The sequence below is a fragment of the Protopterus annectens genome, chromosome 16.part0, assembly GCF_019279795.1.
Source record: "Protopterus annectens isolate FY-2018-M chromosome 16.part0, PAN1.0, whole genome shotgun sequence".
NCBI classification, from domain to species: Eukaryota; Metazoa; Chordata; order Ceratodontiformes; family Protopteridae; genus Protopterus; species Protopterus annectens.
In genome coordinates, this window is record NC_056750.1 from 852280232 (window position 1) to 852307731 (window position 27500).

The 27500-nt window shown below is 40.7% G+C and overlaps 1 protein-coding gene across 1 annotated transcript in view; it reads right to left on the bottom strand.

The window, feature by feature from the left end:
• RAB2B (RAB2B, member RAS oncogene family) overlaps window positions 1-27500 on the bottom strand; it is a 1018409-nt gene that overhangs the window by 912160 nt on the left and 78749 nt on the right. Inside the window, exon 2 of the mRNA XM_044058254.1 lies at window positions 23338-23409. Within this exon, the coding sequence (XP_043914189.1) occupies window positions 23338-23409 (72 nt within the window). The remainder of the gene's footprint in view (window positions 1-23337; window positions 23410-27500) is intronic.

Below are 27500 nucleotides of genomic sequence, written 5' to 3' on the forward strand. Positions count from 1 at the left end.
CAGTCTGGGGCAATCAGGATTGCCCTTGGTTTGTCTTGCCATATCTTGAGTAGCACTCTTGTAAGAAGAGGCAGAGGGGAAAATGCACAGACTGAGAGGTTTACCCACTGAAAGGAAGGGGCATCCACTTTCCAGGCCTTACTGTGAAGTACCCTGGTGCAGAATATGCTGAGCTGGTGACTGTACGGGGAGGCAAACATGTCCACCTTCGGGGTACCCCATTTCTGGGTTAGAAGGCTGAAGGTGTAGTCGTCTAATTGCCACTCATGTGGGTCTAGGAGATTTCTGCTTAAGTCATCTGGCAGAAAGTTTAGTTTGCCTGGCAGGAATTGAGCTTGCAGGTGAATTTGCATGGACAAGGCTGTGTTCCACAGGGTCATAGCTAGCCTGCAGAGTGGGTAAGAGAGGGTTCCCCCCTGCTTGTTGATGTACCACATCAATATGGTGTTGTCGGTTATCAGAAGGGGCCCTGGTGAGAGTAGGGGATCTGAAAGCTGTCAAAGAATGCTGAACAGCTAACTTCTCTTTTTGGCTGATGTGCAGGTGAATTTGGTTTGGGCTCTAGGGGCCCTGAATGCACCGGCCTTCCAGATGTGCCCCCCAGGCATAGTCTGATGCATCTGGGTGGCGTGGGGTTGAGTAAAGGGAAGTCCCTTGTTGTGGTTGCATGCTGCTGCCCACCAAAAAACTCTGTCCTGAGACAAGGTCTGACAGGTATTATAGTTACCAGGTCCTGAGAATGTTGGCACCAAAGACTTTTTAAGTACCACTGAAGTTTCCTCATATGCAGTCTGGCATATGGAATTAGTAGAATACAAGAGGCCATGAACCCTAGAGCCTGCAGGATTTTCCTTGTGGACAGCTGGGTTCTGGTGGCCATTTGGGTGAAGTAGCTGTCAGATATTCTTTACTCAAGAAAAACAAGCCTATCATCTGGGATGCTGTGTTCAACCTTGCTCCCAGGAATACAATTTTTTGACTGGGGACTAGTTTTGATTTCTTTTTGTTGATAGTGTACCCCAGGGAGGTTAGAAGGTCCTTTACAAATGTCAGGTGCTGCAACAGCTTTTCCTGACTGTCTGCCTGAATCAAGCAATCGTCCAAGTAAAGGTAAATTTGAACTGGTCTCTGTCTGCAACAGGCAATGGCTGGAGCCAGGCATTTTGTGAAGACTGGGCGCAGTGGATAAGCCAACTGATAATGCATACATCCTGCCCTGAAACGTAGATATTTCCTGCACGACTCCCTGATAGGGATGTGTAGATAGGCTTCCTTTAGGTCTAGGGTGGTTAACCAGGCATCTTTTGACAGCATAGGGAGAAGCTGCTGTAGGGTGAGCATTTTGAATTTTGGTATGACCAAGAATGTGTTTAGAATGGAAAGGTCCAAGATTGGGCGCCAGGTGCCCTCTTTTCTGGGTACCAGGAAAAGTCTGGAATAAAAACCTTGGCCTATCTGTTCTGCAGAAACAGGCTGAATTGCCCTTATGGAGAGCAGGGACTGAACTTGGTTTTGTGCCTCTGCCCACTGGTTTGGTGGAAGGTCTGGGAACTCTTATGGGGTTGGCAGTGTGTGGAAGTAAAATTTGTACCCCTGGGATACTATGTTGAGGACCCATCGATCGTTAGTGATGGAGGTCCAGTTTTTTTCATTATGGGCAAGTTTTCCTCCTGAGGGCATGAGCAATTGGGCACAGGTGAGGAGCGAAGTTCAGTAGTCACTGTGAATTCTTTCCATAAGGGGGTGGCTTAGCACTCCCTGTTTTAGAAGTGGAGGTACTCCATTGCTTAGATCTCTGCACACCCTGAGACTATAGCCTGGGGAATCAGTTTCCCCTGGGTCTAGTTTGAGATGGCCTTGAGGGGACTGGAAAGGACCAATGCTTCGAGGGGCAATGCCTACTGAATCTTGGAGGTTGCACTTACAAAAAAATCTTTGACTGTCTGCATACACAGCCTTTTCTTCCATCGTTTTTAGGACCTCTTCTGCTTTGGTGCCAAACAGATTTTCCTTGCTCAAGGGAGCGTCCAGTAATTTTGATTTGACATGGTCTGGTAAGGTGCGCTCCTTAAGCCAAGCATGCCTTCTAAGTACAGAACCTGCGACTGCTGCTCTGCAAGATTCTTCTAGGGCATCAAAACCACACTGCAGGGTATGCTTGCTGACTTGGCTTGTAGAATGCATAAGCTCCTGTAATTCTTTATTTTCTGCACAATCATGAAAAGCAGATAATTTTTGCTTAATAAGTTCCATAGTATGTTGCTGGTATTTCGGCATATGGAACGGACAATTCAATGCTCTAATGGCGAGAATTATAGAGGTATATACTTTCTTACCCCATCTGACTAAAGCTCTGGAATCCCTGTCTGAAGGGGTGGGATTCTTAACTGTAGTAGCTTTTATTCCTTTAGGCCCTTGGGAGATGACCTCTGCGTCAGCAGTAGGATTTTTGAAAAGAAATTTGTGAGAGTCAGGGACTCTGTAGTACCAGTCTGGTTTCCTTGGAGCAGGGGGTAAAGTGTCAGTATTTAAAATGGGGCCCATAAAGACATCTACAACATCCAGAACAGGAGAGATAGCCAAGGGTCTGTACTGTGGTAAATCTAAAACTTAAGTCTCTCTTTTTGAACTGAGGATAATCCTGGCATTCCCAGTGGAAATGCCCTCTCAAGGTATGTAGGGTTTCACCAAAAGAAAAATCCTCTAGAGGGGAAGCAGAAGGAATAGATTCTTCTGCATCCGAATCCTCATAGGCAGATAAAGGCAAGTCTTCATATTCTGAAACCTCAGTCATCAGACTCTTGGTCAGTCAAAGTTGCTGGGGACAGATCTCTTTCTTTTAGCAGGGGAAGGCTGGCTTCCCCTAATCAGCATAAAGGTCTTCCGCCATTTTAAGCATCTGTGACTTGGGCATGGAAGCAGGCACGCAAGTTTGGGTAGTAGTTTTTTTTAGGCGTAGCTCGTACTCTTGGCCTTAGAAACTCTAGTTTTAGAGAGAACTGAAGATGCAAAATAAGTCGTTTTGTGTCAAATATCGGTAATGTGAAGAACTTCCTCAGAAGCCGGTGCCTGCACAGTGGCTCCGGACCCATCCAAGGTAGAGACATCCGCAGGTTCCGTAGTCCAAGAGTCTCGCGGCATACCGGACTCAGAACGGGTCATGGTAGCGGCCTGCAAAACTATTGAAGCAGGTATGCGAAACCATCAAAGTGGGTGTCAGGGGCTGCGAAAGGGCCCAAGTACTGGCGAACTGGTAACTAGCTTAAGGGAAGTGCCGTTGGCAGTTTTGGACCTGTGCGTCTGTCTCTGTCTTTATCCTTACATTTTTTCGGAAGATCTGTAGTTGGATGGCTTACCGAAGCCATTTCGGAATACAGAGATAGAGAACGAAAGTATTTAGCTACAATAAGGGCCCGATGACAAATAGTTCGGGCGTTGAACAAGGCACAAAACAGACAGTAAGGTACATCGTGGTCTGGGCCTAAACAGGTGACGCAGCAAGAATGGAAATCTCGGTATGCTATTTGCTTTCCACAGGCGAGAATTAACTTTTTTTTGACATCAGTTAGAGCAAGAAAAAAAGGGTCCCCAATGGGGTACTTGGCTTTAGAAGACTTCAGGATGACTCAATTCAGAAACGAAAACTCAGGTAGTGGCTGACCGGCACTCGTGCGAACTGCTTCTGCTTCAGGATCCTAAGCAAGAAAGACCAATATAATTGCTTCAGCTGCCTGTTTTTATACCTCTGACAACCTGATGTCAGTCCTGAAGTGACAGCAACCCATGCAGAAATACTAAGTCTCTGGTATTCGGGCCGACTGAGGGCTACCTGCAGGCAGATAACCCAAGTGTGATGACTGCAACAGTGAAACACTAACATCATCATGCTGGTGTGACAGATATGCAACTCAAATGATCCCTGTGCTCTGGAATAGGCTCCTCACCCATGAGAACCCTATTCAAATGTAACCTTGACCACTGGATGGGAAATCACAAATTCATCCCAAGAACTGGCCCCCATGTCTCCTCTTATAGACAAAGGTCAACGGTAAACATTTCCTAATGCCCCCCCACAATTTTTTTAGCAACCTAACATACCCCGCCTAACAACCTCCCCCCTGCAATTAAGGCACTCACATTACCAGGGGATGCAGCTGGGTTGGGTTGCCTGGGTAGCCTAATAAATGCCCAGGTAGAAGTTAGCCTAGTATACACCTAGGAACCTACAGAAGTTGCCAGTGCTCTAGACAAAATGAGCTCTAATGATTGAAGGAAGGAGTTTTTTCATATCTGACATACAAAGAAATGACAGCCACGTGCAGGGGGCATGCTCAACTTTCTTACCCTAGTGAGAGACTGTGAAAGACTGAGCTAATTATCTTGTGTTAAGATTTAGTTCTGTCCATTCAGCAGATGAACCAGCTAAGAGCATCCATGCATCATCACTGGCTACAGGATGAACGACACTGTCAAACTGATAAAATGGGTCCAGCTCGTTTCATTAGCAATGTTTGGCACAAATGACTGAGCAGTCCCAAAAGCCACCCTTCTCCTTGGGGAAAAGCAGGGATGTAGGTTTGTTATTCAAAATCCACTTAGAAGAAGTTAAAGCCATTGAGACAAGAGGTCAAGATAAACATTTTTTGATGGCATATGCTGGCTGCTCAAGGTAGGGAGGGAGGGTAAGCTTCAACAACATGAAGGAAACATCACAAGGTGGAATAAAGTCTCCCAGCACAAACTTAAATTAGAAGCTTCCATGAATGGGTTCTGCATACCTTTAAAGAGGCTAGAAAAGCAGACTCATAGTGTCACTCAGCAGATCAGGATAAAACAGGTGAGCATCGTGGGTTCTTGTTCAAGCAGCTTTATTTTATACAATCATAAATGAGGTTAAGTAACTTTAGCTTATAAAGAGATAAGCTATCATGCACATGGATGTTAACATTCTAGCTGCACCTTCAAAACGGCACTGAAACAAACACGTGCTTGGTATTTATATGCGCACACAGATCTTGGAAATACTTCTTAAAGGAACAGCACACCTGTTATTCTACACATACCCTGTAGCTGCCAAATACGATTGTGGTTTAACTTCTTTCGGCTTTTCCCAGTTACGGGTCACCACAGTGGATCACCTGTCTACTCATGATTGGCAGTGGAGTTTTTTTACGGTGTCTAGTTGACAGCCCAGCACCCAATCTTCCACAGAAGGCACACACTCACGCCTAGGGCCAATTTAGAGTGTCCAGTCCACCTACAGCATGTCTTTGGAATGTGGGAGGAAACCCATGCAACCACAGGGCCAACCATCTGGTCAAAGCCTTCCCTTCTTTACCCCTCCTCTTTTCACCCATAGTCAACCATCCAATCAAAGCATTCTCCTCTTATACCTCCTTTCACCCACAGTAATGAAATATATCACTCCTTCACTACCCCCTCACCCCACAGCTCCTCTCCAACTACAAACCCTCCCATATTAAAACTACCTTTTTCTAACCATGCTTTCCTTACTGCTCCTAACACTCCAAACCCCCATCTCCCTCCTACTACTTCTAGTAACTTTATACCACACCAGCTCCTAAACCTCCAATTAGCTTCCACACTCTACTCCTTACCATACTCCCAAACAATCCTTACCATACTCCCAAACAAAACCATCTCCTCCCTCACACAAATAATCATTTCTTTTCCATCTCATCCTCTTTCAGCTCAACACTCTGCACCTTTTTAATCCTAAAATTACTTCCACTACTGCTGAGACACTTACTCTTAAACAAATACTAAACCATCCAGAATACCCTAAATCCAAACCAAAACACACAAATAACTTCCTTCAATAACCTCGACTAAGCTGGAGACTTTCACCCAACCGAACCCACCCACAAACAACAATTACCCTCCCCCTTCCTCTAACCTTTCAATCCCCCTACAATACCTTTTCACTCAATGCCCAGAGTTCTCAACAACAAAGCACATCAGTTTCAAGCATGGCTGAGTCATAACCAACCTGACATTGTAGCCATCTCTGAAACTTGGCTCAAACCTCACATCTCTGACTGAAATCCTACCCACTGGATTTCACACTCTTAGATGTGACTGCTCAAAGAAAAAAGGTGGAGGAGTTGCATTAATCTATTCCAACCTACTTACCTCAATTCCCCTACCAAACCCTATTCCTAAATTCGCCAATGCAGAACTAACAGTCCGTCTATTAAAAATGAATAATCACAAAAGCCTCTGTATCATCGTCCTTTATAACCCACCTGGAAATAATGTCTCCAACCTTGAAGACATACTCCAATGGGCCTCAGTCTGAATTAACCTTGAAACTTGCATACTAGGCGACGTAAACAGACTGGAATAAAATCAACAGTCCCATACCCTACCTGTCCATTAAACCTCTAACTTTACTCAAGTAACCCACTCCATCACCAGATACAGTAAAACAAATCCCCCAGCATCTACTCGACTGGATCTTAGTCACCCATCCAAATAAAATTACCAATTTTGGCACCATCCCTGACTATTAGCGACCACCTCCCAGCTTTCATTTACCATGCAACCACCTCCCATCCACACCAACATCAATATATTCAGACCCACAACCTTAGTAAATTTGACCCCAAAACCTTCTTTATCTCAAACAAATGAATTGGAACATTCTAAAAACCCTTCCACTCGATAAAGCCATGGACCACTCTAATGCTACTTCCTTAGACACTCTATATTCCCCAGTTCCACCAAGGAAAATAAAAACTATAACTGCCCCTTGGCTAACCAAAGAAACGAAGCAAATTATGCATCAGAGACAAATCCTGGAAGCTTTACCAAAATAATAAACTTCCCAAAACCCTTCTCCAATATACACAGCACTGAAACTTTGCAAAAAAATAACTCTTCAAAGATAAAGCCTACTACACTAAGCTCCAGTCCAACCATCCCCAAAACCCTAGGCTTTTTTGGAACTCCACAAACAGGCTCCAAAAATAACCCCTGTCCGGACCAAAGTAAATCTGACCTCTAATTAGCCTCACTATTCACCTCTTGATTTAGAGTCAATATCTGACCTAACAAAAACATTTCCCAACAACAACCCATCTCCCAAATAATGTCCCCCCTATATTTGAGCTTAATACCGGTCTCCACTAAGTACATAAAAAGACTTCTATCCAAACTTAAACCCTGCTCCAATCCACCTAACATCCCCTCTTCCTTTCTCAAGTCTGCTGCTGAAAGGATATGAATTGGGAGAGCTATACCAATTAGTACATCCATAAAGGAATCCTAGGTCCCTAAACTGACATTCCAACCTTTATTCTTCTGCTCCACAAAGGAGGCAAAAACACCAACATTTCAAACTTCTGCCCTATAGCTCTTCTCTCTCTCCAATCTCCAAAATCCTAGAAAAATGCATCCCTTCCAACCTATGCTTTTTCTGCCTAAAAAACAACTTCTTACCCCTACCTAACATGGCTTCCAACCAGGACACAGCACCATAACAGCTTTACTCTTATTCTTAGAAACTGTCAATCAAGCCCGAGATTCTGGGAACTTGGTATCGAATGCTTCCAATAAGCACCTTACAAGTCACCTCTCAAACCTAAGTATCTCCCAAAACACAATTTCCTGGTTCCCAAGCTGTCAGATAGAGATCAGGCTGTGAAATGGAAAAAAAGGCACCTCACCTTTCTTACCCACCTCTACCAGAGTACCATGGGGTCCATCCTCGGAACAATGCAGTTTAATATCTTTATCAATAACTTTCACTCTGCTACTCCTAATGCCAAAATCATCCAATATGCAGCCAACTCTACACTTCTACTCTGCCTCTAACCTCCCTGAACTCCTAAAACTCAGACTGCCTTCTCAACTACTGAGATCTGGATGTGCCAAAAATCACCTCTCTCTCTCTCAATGCTAACAAATCTAAAATACTACTATTCACACCCTCAAAATCTTTCTCTTTTGATATAAATTCCTTCCAAGTCCTTAGCCAAAGCAACTCTCCTATCAAAGTTGTTCCCTTTACCAAACTACTCTGTGTAACTATAGACAGACCGCTAAGTTCATAGGCAAGTACTACGCTATTGGCCCTAGAGCCATGCCTAGCCAAAAAGGTACACTGGCTTTTGCCACCCAAGAAAATTATTTTCCTGTGCCCCTGTCGAGCAGAGCCAGAGAAGTGATCCTCAGGGTGAATTTCCTGTTTCCCATCCAATTGTCAAGATTTTTCTTATAGGTTCATAGGTAAGAAAATAAGCTGCCTGTCTTGGGGATCGAACCATGAACACCCGCATATAAAGACAAAACTCTAACCACTACACTACCTTGAGCTCCAGTTAGACATCCATATTCAGCAAAATATAAAGAAAACTCACCAAAAACTAGGTATGCTATACAGGAACAACCACTTCCTCTACTTCTACCAGGCATACTTGGCCTCCTCTTACCTCTTCCCCTCCCTTCTGTACAGCGCCCCGCTAACTAACCTATCCTCTTCCACCACTTCCAAACTTGAAAGCTGTTATAACAAAATTTCTACATTTGCCACCAAAGCCAAACATTCCACTCATTACTGTGTTACCCTCCAATTCCTCAAATAGTTAGAATTCACAAATAACCTGGATTTGCTCCAGCTCACTACAGCACACAGACTAATATTTAATCCAACCAAATGTTCCGCTCTAACATTCTTCCCCCACATACCCAAAATAGAGCTCTCACATCTGAACATCAAAACTTACTGTCCACTGGACAACTTCTCTCCTTCGGTAAGAAATGGAACTCTCTCCCTTCCATACTAAGGACAATGTCAAACAAATTTCAAAACTCAGCTTTACACCTACCTCTCCTCCAAATGGAAATGTAACTGCATCCTCCCCACCTAAAACTCTCCAACAAAAGCCCCTGGGAGAGTAACCTTTTGAGTTCCTAAGCACCTTACAGCTGTCTATAACCTTCTATAGCCAATTCCCATGTGATCTCTCACACTCTGCAAATATTGTAAATAACTTTTGACACTGTGAATTTCTTAAAATGTATCGGCATGATATTTTTCCACTATGGGCAATACTTTCCACAATTTGTAATTGATATGCATTTGTAGTTTTATTTTTATTGGACTGCTATCTTTACTGTAATCTGTTTCATGGAGCTTTTCTCCCCGGGCCTCCATTGAAAACAGGATCTCTGGGCCCAGTGGACTTCCCTGGTAATCAAACTGGAAATAAATAAAAAAAGAAAAAGTACAACTGTTGTATAACCAAAGGGATTTTTCTACAAGGAAAAAGATGTATTGAGTTACTTAAACAGATTACACTATCATCTTCCTTTTACTAATAAGAGAAATAAAAAAATGTAAAAGGAGAAAAAAAACTCCAGAAAAGACTATGAATTGTCTAGTACAATATGTACAATAAATGTTGAAAGTTAAAAAATAAGGTAGAAATAAAAAAACAGAATGTAAAAAAAAAAAGTTAAGAGAATAAAGAGTTGGAAAAGAGGATTTCTTTAAATGAGCTAAAGTACCAAGGCAAGTAAATATAGATTCATAAATTCATAGATTTGTTCTAGACTAACTGCCCTTGATGGGCATTTAAGTCTAGCCAATTACCCCATGTGAGAATCAAACCCCTGCACCTTGTGTCTGTAAGGTAAATACCTTAAACATTATGCTAATCTCCCATAATATTTTTTACTAGAACTCTGCATACACTACAGAGTTTCATAGGTGAATACTAGAGTAACTGCCCCAAAGGACATTACAACCTTAGTCAATAATCTGGGGTCAGAATCAAACAGTGTACCTTGTGTGTATGAGGTCAAGACCTTAAGCATTATGCCAAACCCACCACCTTCAACTACAGGACCACATGGAATAGGGTATGAAATGTATAAAAACTTAAGGGATTGGCAAAAATATTTTTAAAAGATTATGAATGAATGGTTGTGTACAAAGAATAATATGGTAGAATACTTAAATTCATATGAAAGAAGGAAGACTGAAGACAAATTGGGGACCAAAAGTCCTAAATAAGATAGTTATGAAAAGAATACATGACAGATTTGAAACTAAAATGGAAAATAATGTATATAATATAAAGGGAGAGGGCTGTCATGAATTAATGACAGGAAAATTGTGGATATTATGAACAGAAAAGAAAATGATGACAGGAGACCTTAATAAGGCATTTGACACAACTGGAAATGAAATCTTATGGTAATAATGAAAATACAAGTAAGAGTTAGGATGTACAGTAATAATAATAAAGTCAAAACACCTGTAAATGCCTGCTTAACCCAAGCAGTACATATGAAGAGTGGCATAAGACAGGATTTTCCAAGGAGTTGTATACTCTTTGCATTAGTTATGAATGTGACAGTATATGAAACAAATTAGTAAACAAAGGAGGTGGGGTAAAGAACACCTGAAGGGTTAAGAATCCCAGTTCTGTTTACATATGCAAATGACATAACTGCAAAAAACATTTGGATAAAAGCAATAGTTTGCATTTACGAATGTCTACACATGATAGGATGGCTTTAGACAAAGAGAAAAGCAAAGACTGGGTGAAGTAGTAAAGACTGAGGGTGTATATTTTACAATGAATGACATTTCTGTGTTCGGAATAAAATTTGGGAATAAAGTTGTAAAGAGCATTCAATGGGGAAAAAATGGGGAAAAAAAAGAAAAATAAAACAAACGTCTTTTCTGGAGAATATATAAATTATTCAAAAAAGGCTTATTATTTGACAAATTCAGTACTGATGGGAATAAACACGCTTACACTTTCAAAAGGGATTATTGCAGAAAACGTTTTTGTTTATATTTTGGGTTCTAACTTAAACCCAGTAAAAATAAGGGTTTTGTATGTAAATAAAAGAAGAGGTTTAGTGTTAATTAACCCAGTGGTACATGCCACTTCCTTACATTTGCACAAAATGAGAGAGATTAGTGGCAAAAAGTTACAAAACAAGTATGATACATTTTGGGGCAAGGTAAGAGTAAAAGAAAAGAATGCACAAGTGTAAAAATAAAATGTTACCAAGATAAGCGATTTTTGTGGAAAACAGAAGATACATAAAAAAAGTATGGTATTAGAACGTAATAATAAAACACTACTAAGTAAATCATGGGAAAATCTAACAGATGAAAATTAAAACTATACAAATAAGGAGCAGATGGTTTAGAGTCTGAAAGTACGATGTCAATATTTTTTGTGGAGTCTGGTAACAGATAAATTACCAGTAAAAGGAAATATGCCATATAAAGAAAAAAGTGATAGAATAACTTTACAATGTCAAGAAGAAACAATAACAGAACATGTGTTTTTGTAATGTGAAACAGTAAAAAAAGCTATGGGGAAACCTACATAAAGATTTTGTTGAAGCCACAAGTGAAGTGGATAAAATAAACATGGAACAAAGTAATGAATGTGTTAAAAGTGTCATTTTATGTTATATGGAATGAAACAATAAATGAAATTATTCACAATGCTGACACGTCCCCGCTCTGGGTCAGTAATCACGGAGCCCAAATCCTCACCACTGACACTGGAGAGAGACTTTCACTTAGAACAAAAACGGATACACCTAGTATTTCCAGATGTAGTTCAGTGCATCGAGTACATTTTCCCTTAACAGCACACAAGGAATACACACAGTCCAGGGTCTGGATTTCTCTCTGTCCAGATCCCCAATAAAACTCCCCACTGGCATAGCCATAGAGTTGAGACCTCAGCTGAGTGTCCAAGCCAAGTTCTCCACCACTCTCTCTGTGAAACCAGTGGTTCATGCCCCCCTGCTCCAAGCAGCTGATACGCACACACACACCTGGGAAAGGCTGGCACAAATTTACTAGCTATGCCCCCTTCTGCCCAGATTATAAGGTAGTTACACTGCCACCAGATACTCCAAAGCCAGCTACTCTAAGGCTCTTGCAAGGGTACCAAATTATATTCAGTGAAATTAATATTAATACAAATGGTAATGTTGACCAAACAGCAAGGCTTTCAGGAGTGGCCTCGGTGTCACCGAATAAATAAGCACTCTCAAAGGTTAAAATATTCTGTAAAGGACCAGCCACAATGAAAGTTTAAATATATTTAATAATAAAATAGCATGAAAATACTAAATATTTATAATAAACACCAGAGTTTCATTCACATGATTTATTAAAAATAATACAGGTGGACAGGTTCACAAAGTTAAAGAAAAATACTTAAATCTCACTATATTTTCCTGACTGATCTAAAGAGTTATTATTCCCTGGTTACTTACTATAACAAGGCAAGATGAAGTAGGTGAGGGGTCCTTCCTTGTCAGGTTACAAAAACAGACTGCTCTGAGATTTCAGTCTCTCCTAGTATTAAACATTATTTTAGTGATGTATTACAGATGGACATAACATACAGTGGATATACAGTTTACACATCCCTGTTAGAATGACAGGTTTTAGTGATAAAAAAAATGAGACCACAATAAATCATTTCAAAACTTTTCCCACCTTTAATGTGACCTATAACCTGTACAATTCAACTGAAAAACAAACAAATCTGTGAGGGGGAAAAATATAAAAAAAAATTAAAAAAAAAATGTACAAGCTGGTTGCAAAAGTGTGCACACCCTTAAATACTTTGCTAAAGTACCTTTTGATTTAATTACATCATTCAGTCTTCTTTGGTACACACCTGCCATCAATTAAAGAGACTGTGACTAATCCCAAATAAAGTTCAGCTGTCTTAGTAGGATTTTCCTGACATTTACTCAGTTGCCTGGTACAGCAAAAGCCATGGTTCACACACAGCTTACAAAGCATCAAAGCAATCTCATTGTTGAAAGGTATCCGTCAGAAGGGTAAAAACATTTCCACAGCATTGGATATACCATGGAACACAGTGTAGACAGTCATCATAAAGTGGAGAAAACATGGGACAACAGTAACGTTGCAAAGAACTGGACATCCCTCCAAAAGTGATGAAAAGACAAAACAAAAACTGGTCAGGGAGGATGCCAAGAGACCTACAGCAACAATGAAGGAGCTGCAGGAATTTCTGGCAAGTAATGGTTGTGTACTACATGTGACAATCTCCTGTATTCTCCATATGTCTGAGCTATGGGGTAGGGTTGCTAGACGGAAGCCTTTTCTTACACAGAGAAACATCCAGGCCAGGATAAAATTTGAAAAACAATACATCAAGTCTCCCAAAACCATGTGGGAAAATGTGTTATGCGCAGTTGATAAGGTTAAACTTTTTGGCCACAATTCCAAAAGGTACATCTTGTGCAAAAACAACACGTCGCATCACCAAAAGAACACCATCCCACGGTGCAGCATGGTGGTGACAATATCATGCTTTGGGGTTGCTTTTCTTCAGCTGGAACTGGGACTTTAATCAAAGGTGTGGGAATTATGAACAGTTCCAAATACCAGTCACTTTTGGCCCACAACCTTTAGGCATCTGTTGGAAAGCTGAAGAGGAATTTCATCTTTCAACATGACAATGACCCCAAGCATACATCCAAATAAACAAAAGAATGGCTTCACCAAGTTTTGGAATGGCCCAGACCCAAATCCAATAAAAATTCTGTGGGGTGACCTGAAGAGGGCTGTGCACAAGAGATGCCCTTGCAATTTGACAGATTTGGAGCACTTTTGCAAGGAAGAGTGGGCAAATATTGCCCAGTCAAGATGAGCCATGCTGATAAATTCCTACCCAAGAAGACTGAATGCTGTAATTAAATCAAAAGGTGCTTCAACAAATATTAGTTTAAGGGTGTGCGCACACAACAAATTATTAGTTTAGGGGTGTGCATATTTATGCAGCCAGCTTACTGTAAGTTTTTATTTTTTATATCCCCCCCCCCCAAAAAAGATTTGTTTTTCAATTAAATTGTACAGGTTGTAGGTCACATTAAAGGTGGGAAAGTATTTGAAATTATTTATTGTGGTCTCATTTTTTTATACCACAAAACCCTGGCATTTTAACAGGGCTGTATACATTTTTACATCACAAAAACATGGCATTTAACAAGGGTGTGTACACTTTTTATATCCACTATATATCTGGTCATCTGACTTCCGTTTCCAATACAACCACCCATTGCTAGAAACGGACAGGCTTTAGCATATATGTCCAACACACACACACACCTTTGCTCAGATCTGTTGCAGCTTCTGAAAGTCAAAACAATTTCAAACTTCTATCCTTCCAGAGTAGCAATTACTTCACTACAAAAGACAATACAGAAGGCTTCCTAGTGCTTGTTTTCACAGAATTGTAAGACTGAATTTTACTCTGGAAGGATAGAAGTTTGAAATTGTTTTATGACCTAAATTAAAGTAATTTAATTTCTCACTATTTCCAAAAGCTAGCTTGAGCTGAGCTTAAACCTCTTCTCTTCCAGTATTTTCTGTTACAATGTATACATTTAATAAATTTATTTATTTTATTTGTTAACTGGGTAGTGTCCGAATGGGCCAGGGGCCAGTTTTCAGAGGAGACCAGGGGAGAAAAGCTCTGGATTGTACTATACAAAGATAATGCATTGTACAATACAAATATAATACAGAATAGACTATATACAGGAGTGAGTTGTATACAAAAGTAATTGATTATATACATAAAACACATTCAAATTCAATTCAACAATGATAGAGAATGCCATTGAGCAAAGAAAATAAGAGAAATTCAGCAGTAGAGTCAAATATTACATGCAAGTAACATTCGGACACTACCCAGTTAACATCTATCAACAACTCTTAACACATAAGATTCTATATCAACCATCAAAGACACCTGCTCTTAGCAACCTCTTGACTCCCTATAATAACTTGAAACAGCTGCGCTCTGCCGAAAAGCTACAAGTCAACACAACTAGAATTACAAATTCTGCAGGTAACTGCCTTTTCTCCAACTCAGTAGGCAAAATATGGAATAACCTCCCCTCACACATTACCTCTCTAGGCTCCTTTCATCTTTTTAAAAAACAACTTCTTTTACACCTGAACAACTTCTGGCTCTGCTCTTGTACCAATCCTGACTAATCTACTTTCTTCTTTCTACTATCATATTTCCTTATTTCAAAACTGCAATCTTTCTCGGTGATCACATGACTTAATGACTGTACTGTTACTACTGTTCTCATATGTCAAAAAAAAAAAAAAAAGGGGTACAAACAATGTCTTTTACAAGTATGTATATACACTTTAAACTATGTAATACCCCATCCTCACATAATTGTACTGTAAGGAGTTAATGCCTTTCTCAATACGTAGATGGCACTATGTTTTTTATTACTTGATCTAGACTAATATGTATACATTGTTGCTCACTGTCTGTGTCACAGGCATTTATTGTAAATGTTTAATTTCTATAACCTTGTTTTAATCTGTGGAGCTTTTCTCCCCGGGCCTCCACTGAAAATGGAAATTGATCCAGCTGGACTAGCCCGGTCAACAAATGTAAAATAAAAAAATAAATAAAATAAATAAAAATTAGTGTTGTATGCTAGAAACGTGTCTGTAGCTGAGGAAGTCTTGCATTCTGCTGATACCAGACATGGAACGGAGATGGCAGAGTCCAGAAGAGAAGTTGAACAAGAATTCCAGGTCGGACGGGGAGGGTACAGGAGTTGCAGAGAATAACAGGTTGTACGAAGTAGGTGGACCTTGAAGGGTATTAGTAAAGGGTATGGGAAAGAAATGAGCCATGTGGCAAGAGCACAGCAAGTGATTAGCAAGGTGCTCCTTTAGAAGGACCTTGAACTGATGGGGATTAGGGATTTTAGTTGCAGTATTGGGAAGGGTGTTTCAGAATCTGGAAATTTTATGCAAATAGACTGAGTTCCATGACGTTTGTGGGAGTTGGAAACCTTTAGCAGAAGTCTGTTAGAAGATCTGAGAGAGGTATTGGGCTGGACTAACTTGGAAATAGCAGGGCAGTTAGGTTGATTGACTATTCTGTGGGTTAAAGATTAGTAGACAGTGACAGAAGGTAGGGGAGTTCTAGCCAATTTAACGGAGTGAGAGCAGAGCAGTGGTGAGAACTGTGTGGTTGGTTAGTGGCATATTTTACAATCTTATTGTAGCATGATTATAGGTTAAGGTCGATTTTCAGAGGTTTGTGAATATTAGGGAGCAATAAAGTATGGAGGATTGCAGGTGTGAATGGACTGTGGAGAGTCTGGCTATTGGAGTTAGGAATCGTTTGGCTCTATATAGGGTGACTAGCTTGATGTGGATCAGTACAGTCTGATACACATGCACATTTCTTTTCTGTCCAGCAGTACACACTGTTGATACAGGTTTACCACAAGTAACTTTACAAGCACATTCTTTTCAACACAAGCATCTATACAAATCAATTTGAGATACAAATGACAATTCTTTACAAAATTACAGTTAGCTGTGTTGGCTAGAATGATTAAGCAAAGATCTGTTAGCAAGAAATGTACCTCTGTGTCTAGCAAATAACTACCTAGCCATAAGCTGCTCTGTGCTTACCATAGTTAGAGAGAATGCTTTCATATGTGTTGTAACTACTTAAAGAGAATGCTTTTGTGTGTATTTTAACTGCTTACGCTATTTTTTTACTACAATACATATTTGTTCGCTCTCTCTCCCAAAAGTACTTTGCTACCCAACTAAAAGTACTTTGCTACCCAACTTGCTTAGACTGCACTAAGTCTGTAGAATAATCCTGCCTGTCGACTAAGGACCCTCTCCAAACCTTCCTGCTGCATCATCTGTTTGCCTTTTATTCCTGAACCCTTCAAAAAAGGAAGAAAGTAGGTGTCATCGTACACCTGGCAGTAAAGTTTAGTTTGCTACTATTTTATGGAGGTGTAAAAAGTGCTCCCCAGCCTGGACAGCCAGCAGACTTTCTCTCTTTACCCTACAACCAGTATACCTTTCTAACTGCTAATATAAGCTCCCTAACTGTTCTTTGTCCTTCGACTCTCCAACCAGATTACACCCATAGTCGTCTTCTTCTTTCGGCTTTTCCAAATTAGGGGTTGCCACAGCAGATCACCTGTCCGCTCATGATTGGCAGTGGACTTTTACGGTGTCGAGTTGCCAGCCTGGTGCCCAACCTTCCACAGAAGGCACACACACACTCACACCTAGGGCCAATTTGGAGTGTCCAATCCACCTACTGCATGTCTTTGGGATGTGGGAGGAAACCGGAGCACCCGGAGGAAACCCACACGACCACAGGGAGGACATGCAGACTCCGGACAGAAGACACCCGAGCCGAGAATCAAACTGGAGAACCTCTTGCTGTGAGGCACCACCGTGGCCACCCAGATTACACCCATAGTAAAGTACTCTACATATTTCTGACCACTAGGTGGCATCCTTACCCAGGCTAACCATCATAAACCTACCCCTGTGGCTCGTAGAAAGTTCTCATTATACTGTTCCCCATATCTTGCTAATACTATTGCCCACATTAGCCTTCACCTCTACTAGTAGCATTCCCCTTACCCTAGCATCTCTCCCACTACTTTCCTTTATCTCTATATTTACTCATATATAGATGTACACAAACATAGCCTTACCTTTCAAAATCAGCATTTTGTTGCTTGTTTCTCTTGAGTTTCTTCCTTCTTGTCTCTTCCCGCTCCCCTACCCTACACCCAATTCCCACACACCCCCAGTGGTCCAACACTTATACCACTCAAGCACAACCTCCTCTCCATCCAATGAATGAGATAGTTAACACCACACACTCATTTCTCCACTTAACCAATTATACCCATCACTAATAAGTGTCTTATCTCCTAGTCTTACCCCTCTATCCTAGTCTGTTCTAACTTAGGCCTTTCCTACCCATCTTTAGAACCCTCAACTAATTGTTTTCATGATGCCTACCACAGCGGTCTCCACACTAACTAAACTACTACTCAATACCACACTTATATCCGTTATACTCTCAGCCTACCACTTAACATCCTTCGAACACCCATATTACTCTCATTTCCACTACCCACCTACACAAACAGCCACACACATCCTCACTATCCCCCACAATAACAAATAGAATATCTTCACCTAGTTACCTACATGCAAAGTTCCACAGACTGTCCCACATCAAATACTATAATCCTACAACTAAAAAAGCTCAGTTTCTATTTACTAATCTACATTACACATTGGACATTCTACAAAAAAGATTACAAAATGGTGACATTCATCCTAACCCAGGCCCAGCCAATGTCCTACCTGCTGATCTGCTTACCAACTATCCCATAATCACACTGAGCCTAAACAAACTTGCCAACTCACTCCTAATAGCACATGTCAATATCCAAAGTGTCAGCAATAAAGCTCCCAATCTCCATTCTCTCTTACACATATACTCTTCACATTCTATGCTTGACAGGGACTTGGTTAAAACCACAAACTCATGAATGAAATTATCCCACCAGGATATAACATTGAGACAGGACTGTATTAGGAGAAAAGGGGGGGGGGTAGCAATTCTTTACAAAGATGGACTACAGGTTACCACCTCACCATATAACTCACTTGAGAACAGTAATACTGAAGTCCTTATTTCCAAGATTCAGCTTAATCCTAGTAAATCCATAAATATCTTATGTATCTATCTACCTCCTGGAAATAACATTAACTCCTTAGACAACATTTTTAGCAGAGTCCCTGCAACCTTACCACAAGAAACTATAATCCTAAGCGATGTCAATATTGACTGGAAGTGCATCAATACTGAACATTCCACTACTCATTTACCTTCATGGCTTCTCTCAGACTATCACCTCCCCTACTAGAACTAATAAATAAACCAAACCAAAAGGAGAGCATCTTAGATTGGATACTTAATTACCACCAAACCTACAAAATAGGCATCTTCCCCAATGATGTAAGTGACCACTTGACCTATATAATTAGGCAAAGAACAGACATCTTACACCCATCATATAGAACTATACGTTCCAACAAACATTTTAACCAAGAACTATTCCAGAGAGAACTCCGTGCCTGCGATTGGACCGGTCTAAAAACCTTCCCATTGGAAAATGCTGTCTTATATTTAAACTCCAAATATTTAACTATCCTAGACCTGCATTGCACCCAAACATAAAGTAAGAATTAGGTCAAAACCTGCCCCATGGCTCACCAAAGATACCAAACAAAAAATCCTACTTCTAAATAAAGCCTGGACTAAGTGGCATACTACTAAAAGCACATTAGATCAACAAAAATTTAGACAAATACAAACAACTAAAAAATCAATTTTTCTAGATAGAGAAATCTTTTACTGACAAATACAGCAAACACACCAAAATAACTCCCAAAGATTCTGGGCTAGTATCAATAGACTCCTACATCAAGGACACTCCAGTACACCAATCCCTTTAGGAGTTAATCAGGAGACTCCCTCCTATACTGCTAATGACTAACTCCTTCACAGAAGCCATCCAATCTCTAGCCAGTCAACTATCCCGATACCCCCAGCCTTCCTACCCCCATGACTAGCACTCTACCTGCCTTCCAACTACAACCCATCTCTACAAACTTCATTTTCAAACTCCTAGCAAAACTTAAGCCTTGTTCCCCCTCTGCTGACCAGATCCCAGCTCCTAGCAAAACTTAAGCCTTGTTCCCCCTCTGCTGACCAGATCCCAGCTGAATATCTACAAAAAGCAACTAAAGCTGTAGCTTATCCAATATCAATCCTGATAAATAGAACCATTAAGGAAGGATCCATCCCCTGCCATCTGGAACTTCTCACACATTATCCCCCTACACAAAGGTGGCAACTCAATTGAATATTCCAACTATCGGCCCACTGCTCTATCCCCTTAGCAAAAATAATGGAAAAATGTATTCATCATTAGTTAATGGGAAACCTGTCAATAACATACTAGCTAAAAGCCAACATGGCTTTAGGCCATTCCATAGTACCACTACTGCCCTCTTATCCTTTACAGACACCATTTATAGAAACCGCAACAATGTACTCTCTTCAGCTCTATTTATTGATCTTTCAAAGGCTTTTGATGTGGTAAACCATACATTGCTTATCTATCTTATCAAATCACTTTCCCTTGATTGTCTATCCGTAAAATGGTTCATATCCTACCTGAGCAACAGGCAGTACTCTGGGAGAATAATCTATCAACCCACCTGCCTGTCACATTGGGTGCCCCCCAGGGCTCCATTCTAGGTCATCTCATTTTCAGTCTTCATTAATGATCTCTACTTAGCTATTCCCAATGCAACTTGTATACAACTTGTATACAATATGCAGATGATTCTACTTCAATCTGCACAGCTAAATCTGCTTCTCAACTGCAATCCCAAACCCAGAAAGTATTTAACATAGCTGAGACCTAGTTCTTGAAACGCGGTCTCCTTTTGAATCTCAAAAAAACACAGCTCCTGCTCTTTACTCCTATTCATAGGTCCACACCTATAGAGTTCTCTATCTCTGAAAGTGGCACTCATAGCCCCTGACTCTACTACAAAACTCCTAGGGATCACAATAAACAACCTTAACTTTGATACCCACATTAACACTATAAAATCAGTTAACAGAAAAATGGGCTCCCTGTATAGAGTCACACTATTCCTTACACCAATAGCAAGAACTACCATTGCCCACTCCCATCTAATCTCTACTCTTCTCTATGCCTCACCAATATATACCAACCTATCAAAAATTAATCTCCTCAAACTAGCCACCTCCTATAACAACATTACCAATTAGCTACTGGTAAACCCTTCAGAACCCACCATTGTCATAACCTCAGACAACTTGGATGGCTTTAACTACAAAATCAGCTTCAATTCTACCAACTTATTATTGACTATAAAATCCTTTACCAACCTAACAATACTCAAATACTCTCATAACTCCTTATAAAAATCTTAATATCTTACGTTCATCCAATAAACTTCTAGTTAACATTAACAAGTCTAATAACATGGCAGGTGACTCACTGTTCTCGAACTGGAAAAACACTGGAACCATCTACCTAGTGAACTTACTTCCCTTCCTACCTTATCACTCTTCAAACTTAAAGTTTTCCTTAATACACACTGGCTTGCCCTTGTTGTAACCGTGACTAACCTATCAGTACTGCTACTAATACCTTTACTATTTCTCTCCAAAAAACTTAGGTCCTGTAGTGCAAAAGGAAAATGTTAAACCAGAAAGGAGATACTTTTTTTGGTTATTATTACAAGTAAGTATCTTGCGCTACTTTTTGTAAATAGCTCTATGAAATGTGTAGAAATAGCATCTTATGTCTTGTATATTTCTTAGTTAAAAAAAAAAAAAAAAAAAAACTTGGTCCGTCTTATCTGTGTTGGAGCCTTTCTCCCTGGGCCTCTACTGAAAATGGACATGTATCCAGTTAGACTAGCCCGGTCAACAAATGTAAAATAAAAAAATAAATAAATGGGTTATACATTCACTACCCTACTTCTCCTGGCACAGCTGGCCTCATGTCACTGGATTTGATTTTGATTTGGTGGCCTCAGAATGCCACAAATGGCAAATGGATTTTTAACAAGATTAAGTAAAATCAGGTGGTGGTTATGGAAAAAGAAGTGGAGGTCTAAATAGGGATAAAAACTCAGCATCACTGTAAAGGAAATCATGAATATGTGTAAACAGATTTTTATATTTACCTATCAGTACATACAGAAATATTCGTACATACATAAAGGTTTTGTAAATTAGTTAATTTTATATATTAGTAAAGGATCTCCATTCTTTTTGATAAGCGTTGTGCGGATCTTCTACATTTATTTATTTTCATTTTATTTTACATTTGTTGACCGGGCTTGTCCAGCTGGATATATGTCCATTTTCAGTGGAGGCCCGGGGAGAAAAGCTCCATTGGTTAAAACAAGATTAGAGAATACAAATACACAACAAACAAAAGCATTAAGCATACAAGATAAGAAGATTTTAGTATAAGTAATATACATCTAGGAGTAAAAAAATATCCATAACACAAAACAATTCAAGGAAATGATTAAATACTTTCAGTATGGAAATTTGATAGTATCAAAACATAGAATCATACATTGTCTTGAAAATAAGGTAGACAACATTTTTTTTTTTTTTTTTTTTTTTTTTTTAACATCCCACAAACTACCACCAACTTAGGGAGACAGAGCTTCAGTTTTAAGTCTTATCCAAAGGATGGATGGCTCACCAAAATCCTTAACAGACGGCTCTATCAAATATTTTAATTGCTGCTTTCTACTTTGAAATAATTTACCAAAACAACCTTAAAGTAGAGAGCACTCATAGGGTTTACGAGCATATGCGAGACCCAAAAGCACCTGGCAAGCGTCTCAACAGGAGGATCTTCCATTCTCAGACACTTAAGGAATATACATTCCGTGCATGAGGGTGCATCCAAGCAACATAAAAAAATAATCTTACAGAAAACATTTTAAAATATAAAAGTGAGAACCAGAAGAAAGGAAAATCAAGAGAAAGAATCTCAAAATATTTTAACTCCCTTTCAGCAGTAGTCTTTAATATAAGAGCCATAACATCCTTGGGCCATGTTTCCTCTAATGAACACTGAAGCAACAGTCAAGATTTACAGAGACTGTTTCTAGGAGGGTATTAAGTAACCCAGGAAATTTATGGCTGCCAAGTAACAGCAATGCATAAGCACTGGGATATACTGTTTAACAGGATGGACCTTCTCTTCATCAGATCAGGTGTTGTTCAGAGGGAGATCAGCACTGACATCTCCTTTAGCTGGACTTCTGCATCAGGTCTGGAAAGTTGTCCTCTACACTTCATTGTATTCACATTTGTTAACACCGTAATACAAGTGCTTTAGTACATTTGTTCACTATACAGAGGAACGAAAATGCGTGTTAGAACTGAACTGACAGCCTCCATTTTTTCTATGGCCTGTCACTAATCAATCAGTCCTCTGAAGCAGCATTACCAGCGTTGAGAACAGTAAAGCAGGAATCTGTGTTTCAGGTGTCTGGGTACTTCAGGTGTCAAATACAAGGAACATTTGCAAAGCAGCTATGCAATCTCCATTAACTACTTCAGCTACTGCAATAAAATATTTTTAATGCGGTTGTGAAGAGCACTCAAAAGGGATATAGGGTGAAGGGATGGGCAGAGAGGCAGGGGCAGAAACAAGATGTAAATCAACACCAAATGGAAAAAATGTAAATATGATGGGAATGTGTTGTAGTGTGAGCATTACAAAGGTAGCTTACAAACATAGCTCTAGCAGTCATCTTATCAAGCTTTTGTCTACACAGTCCCCAAAGCAAATTATTCATTTAACAGTGAAAAAAATTAACTAATTTCTTACCAATTGTCAAGTCATGGACTGGCTGGAAACGTTTGTCTGTGAACTGCAGTAAAAGGCAAGACTTTCCCACACCTAAAAATCAAAAGAAGAAAACAGTCAAACATTTACATACATCCGCTGTCCTTCCTGTGCACAGCTCTAAGTGTATTACCCATCACTACCTTATTCTACAGGCAAAATTTTAAGGCAGGACAGCAGCTGTGCATATCTCTAGGTTTCTCAGGCATCAGAAATCGGCAATGACTATTGATGTACGTCCCTGTATTTCCATTCCACAGACTAAAGCTGAAGCCAAGCCAGCTTAGCTGGTTTAGAGGGATAAAGCCCAATGACCCAGGCAATCCAAATGCAATTAGCAGCTCGAGTTTCTCATGGAGTTGGCACAAACAAGATGGGGGGGGGGTGCCAGTCAAAACAAAACCTAATGCTACAATCGCAGACGTTAAGGGTGGCAACACAAGGACAGTCTTCAGCTAAATATTCAGCCACCAAACCATGCATGCAGTACCAAATCACAGGTGTTTGGGAGCAAGCATTCACATGGACGAAGGCACACTATCACCCACCATGTCAATGCAGGCTACATGTCCCCCACCCAGGAGGAAAGTCAGAGGGCCTATACCAATGCACCCATTTTTCCTGGATGTTGGTAAGAGTAACACAAACTCCTATGGCAACTTCGCTGACATCATCTCTGGACAATTATGTGCCTGTACTGGGGATTTCCAACACATGAATGAAATGAACAAAGCCTGATCCAGGGAGGTTCAACAGTTGCATACAAAAACAAAGCACACAGAAAAGTTGTTAGAGCCAGTTCTGCGAGTATTTTACAACTAAGGAATGGCACACTCTGCTAATATGCTGCTTACTGTGCAATACTCAGCAGACATCTGTAATTAGTGGTCTTGGAATAGCAGCTTAAAACACACAACAGCAACATTAAGGCAACAATAGAAGAAACATTTCCTAACTGCTTGACAGCTACTAAAGGTTCCTAATGCTTGGCTCTAAAAGTTTCTACAGCAAACATCATAGTTCCAATACAGTACTTAAAGACAGCTATAGAATGGACAGAGATGCACAGGTCACGAGCCACCATTCCGCAAAGAAAGTTAATTGGCATCATGGAAAATTGTTCATGTCCTGCATCATTTAATTAACTAGCGGCTGACTAATACTCAGCCAAATTCCCAAACAGGCACAGTATGATAAGTGAACCACGTCTGCAACAAATCCGAAGCACAGCAAGTACAACAGCCAGCTACCTTCTGTACTGTATGAAGCACCGTAGTTACCATCTCCCACTCACACCCAATCAACTGGCATCAGATAACACTGGCAGAACTTAGGGAGTTTTTTCAGAAAGACAGTTTTCTACAGTCACACCACCTTTTTGGCATTTTAAAATAGACTTTGCTTCACCAAAGCTTGAAAAAGGTACTAAAAGTTTCAGTCAAGAGGTTGTTTGCTGCTTGGATTTATAAAGTTTTAAAAATACAGTAAACATATGACATGATAGATTTGAAAGCACAGTTGACAGTGATATTACAGACTCAACAAAACAAGTGACTTTCAAGAAGTGCATCTGCGAAATAATTTAATGAAGATGGTGAACAGCCTTCAGAGCTCCTATACATGGGTTGAGACAGATTCCCAATAAGTTAACATATACAAGGCAAATAGAAAAAAAATCAATTGTCAGAACAGTACGATGTCATCTTGTCTACACAATGAAGATTAAACTCAATAGAATGAAGCCTACAGCCAAAAAGTACAAATAAATGGCAGATGGAGAGCCAAGAGGCATATACTTGTTATTGGTCTTTCAGCTTTTTCCCGGTAAGGGGTCGCCTCAGCAGAATTCCGGTACGCTAATGATTGGAAGTAGATTTTTATGAAACTCCAAGGTGCCAGCTCGACTCCCAAACTTCAACGAAGGGACACCCATTTACGCACGCAAGTCTTTCGAACGCTACCCAACCGCGGGGAGGACATGCAGACTCCACACAGAAGGCACTCCGAAGCCCAGCCAAGAATCAAACGGGAGAACCTATTGCTGAGGTAACAACGCTACCGCCGTACCACCGCAGCATATTCCAAGAGGCATACACTACACGATGAAAAATGAAGTTGTATACTCGCCATGATGTTACATCTGTGTTGTCCATTTTCATTCTTGCTCACCCATTGGGTTTTGATCCAATTCATCGAATGTGACTCAGCTGCTGTCAAAGCTCATGGCAACAAAATCTTTTCAGCTTCTCCCTTACCCACAGTCCACTACCCCCCCCAATTACCTCAGATCTTGTTTGCTGCTTTAGCAGAAAGTAAAAGATGAAAGGAGTTTATTTAGAAGTCATACCTGGAAGTCATAAAAAAGAAGTATACAGGATAAAGTATACACGAACTCAATGAGGAATTAAACCTGCAGTTAGGACAGCTGTTTAATCTTAGCCTCACCTCAGGATACGTACCCAAGGAGTGGCGCACGGCGACTGTGGTCCCACTTCACAAGGGCGGTGCCTCCACCGACCCTGGGAATTACCGTCCCATTAGCTTGACAAGCCTTATCTGCAAAGCCATGGAGAGGATCATAATGGAACTCATAAATAAAGACATAGGGAACTTGCAGACTTTGGATCCAACCCAGTTTGGCTTTGTCAAAGGCAGATCATGCCTTTTAAACTTGGTTGACTTTTTCGAGACAGTCACCAAGGCCATTGATGAGGGAAAGGCAGTCCATACAGCCTACCTTGACCTGGCAAAGACCTTAGACACAATACCCCACTCAGGTATCATCGAAAAACTCATCAGCTTGAATGTAAACCCATACATCACAAGATGGGTTGCAAACTGGCTAAGTGACAGAACCCACAGGGTCAGAGTTGCTGGAGCCATGTCAGACTCAAAGCCTGTCACAAGTGGTGTCCCACAGGGATCAGTCCTGGGTCCACTCTTGTTCGGCATCTACTTTTCTGAAGTACAAGCAAACACAGGAGGGTTATGGCTGACAGTTTGCAGATGACTGCAAATTGGGCGCCATAGTCGAAAACACATCTGACACAGATATCCTTCAGAAGGGCCTCACAGAAACAGATAACTGGTGCCACAGCCATGGCCTAAAGTTAAATGCCAAGAAATGCATAGTCATACCCTTCGGGAAAAACAAGGTTACCCCTAGCTACCATATAGGTGGCAATCCACTGAGCACAGAAGAAGTCATCAGGGATCTGGGGACCCAGGTTGACAGTAGCCTTTCGTTTGACACTCATGTTGCTAAAGTAGTTAGGAAAACCTTCTACATTGCCCACCTGATCATGAAGGGATTCACATCTAGATCAAGGGAGGTCATCGTCCCCCTGTACTCATCACTCATTAGACCTATGATTGAGTACAATGCCCCATTCGGAATGTATCTGACCCGACACCTGCAGCAGCTGGAAAGGCCCCAAAAGTTCCTCACCAAAAGGATAAAGGGTCTCAAAAATATGTCTTATGCTGCCCGACTGAAAGAACTCCAGCTCTATTCAGTCTCATACCGCTTGCTCAGAGGTGACCTGTGCCTGACATATAAGGCCATGTCAAACCCTGATTTGATGAATATGCTTCACCTCAAAAAATCTAGATCCCTCAGAACCACAAGGGCGGGAGACTTAAACCTTGACACGGTTATTAATAGAACGTGCTGGAGGGACAGATTCATCACCCAGAGACTCCCTATGCTGTGGAACAAAATCCCGGTACATGTGAGGCAGAGCACCTCGCTGGCCTTGTTCAAGAGGAATCTTGACCAATGGATGGGGGATCGCAGATATACCCCAGGGATTACTTCAGTGTCACTGCTTGACAGAGGCACAGCAAAATAATAGGCATAGTTTTATTCAAACTAAAGGGGTGGCGAAAGCCAAATAACTATGGGCTAGGCTTATAAATGCCCTTGGGCAGACAGCCTAGTACGAACCTATGAACCTATAAACACTCAGTCCTCCAGAAGTCTTAGGTTGGCAGTTGGTGGAAGTGGAGTTGAGTAAGAATGAAAATGGACACCACAGATGTAACGTTATGGGGAGTACATGACTTCTTTATCTGATGTCCGTTTTCACTATCCTCCATCACTGGGACAGAGTCCCTAGCTACCAGTTTTCCATGGTGGACTCAAG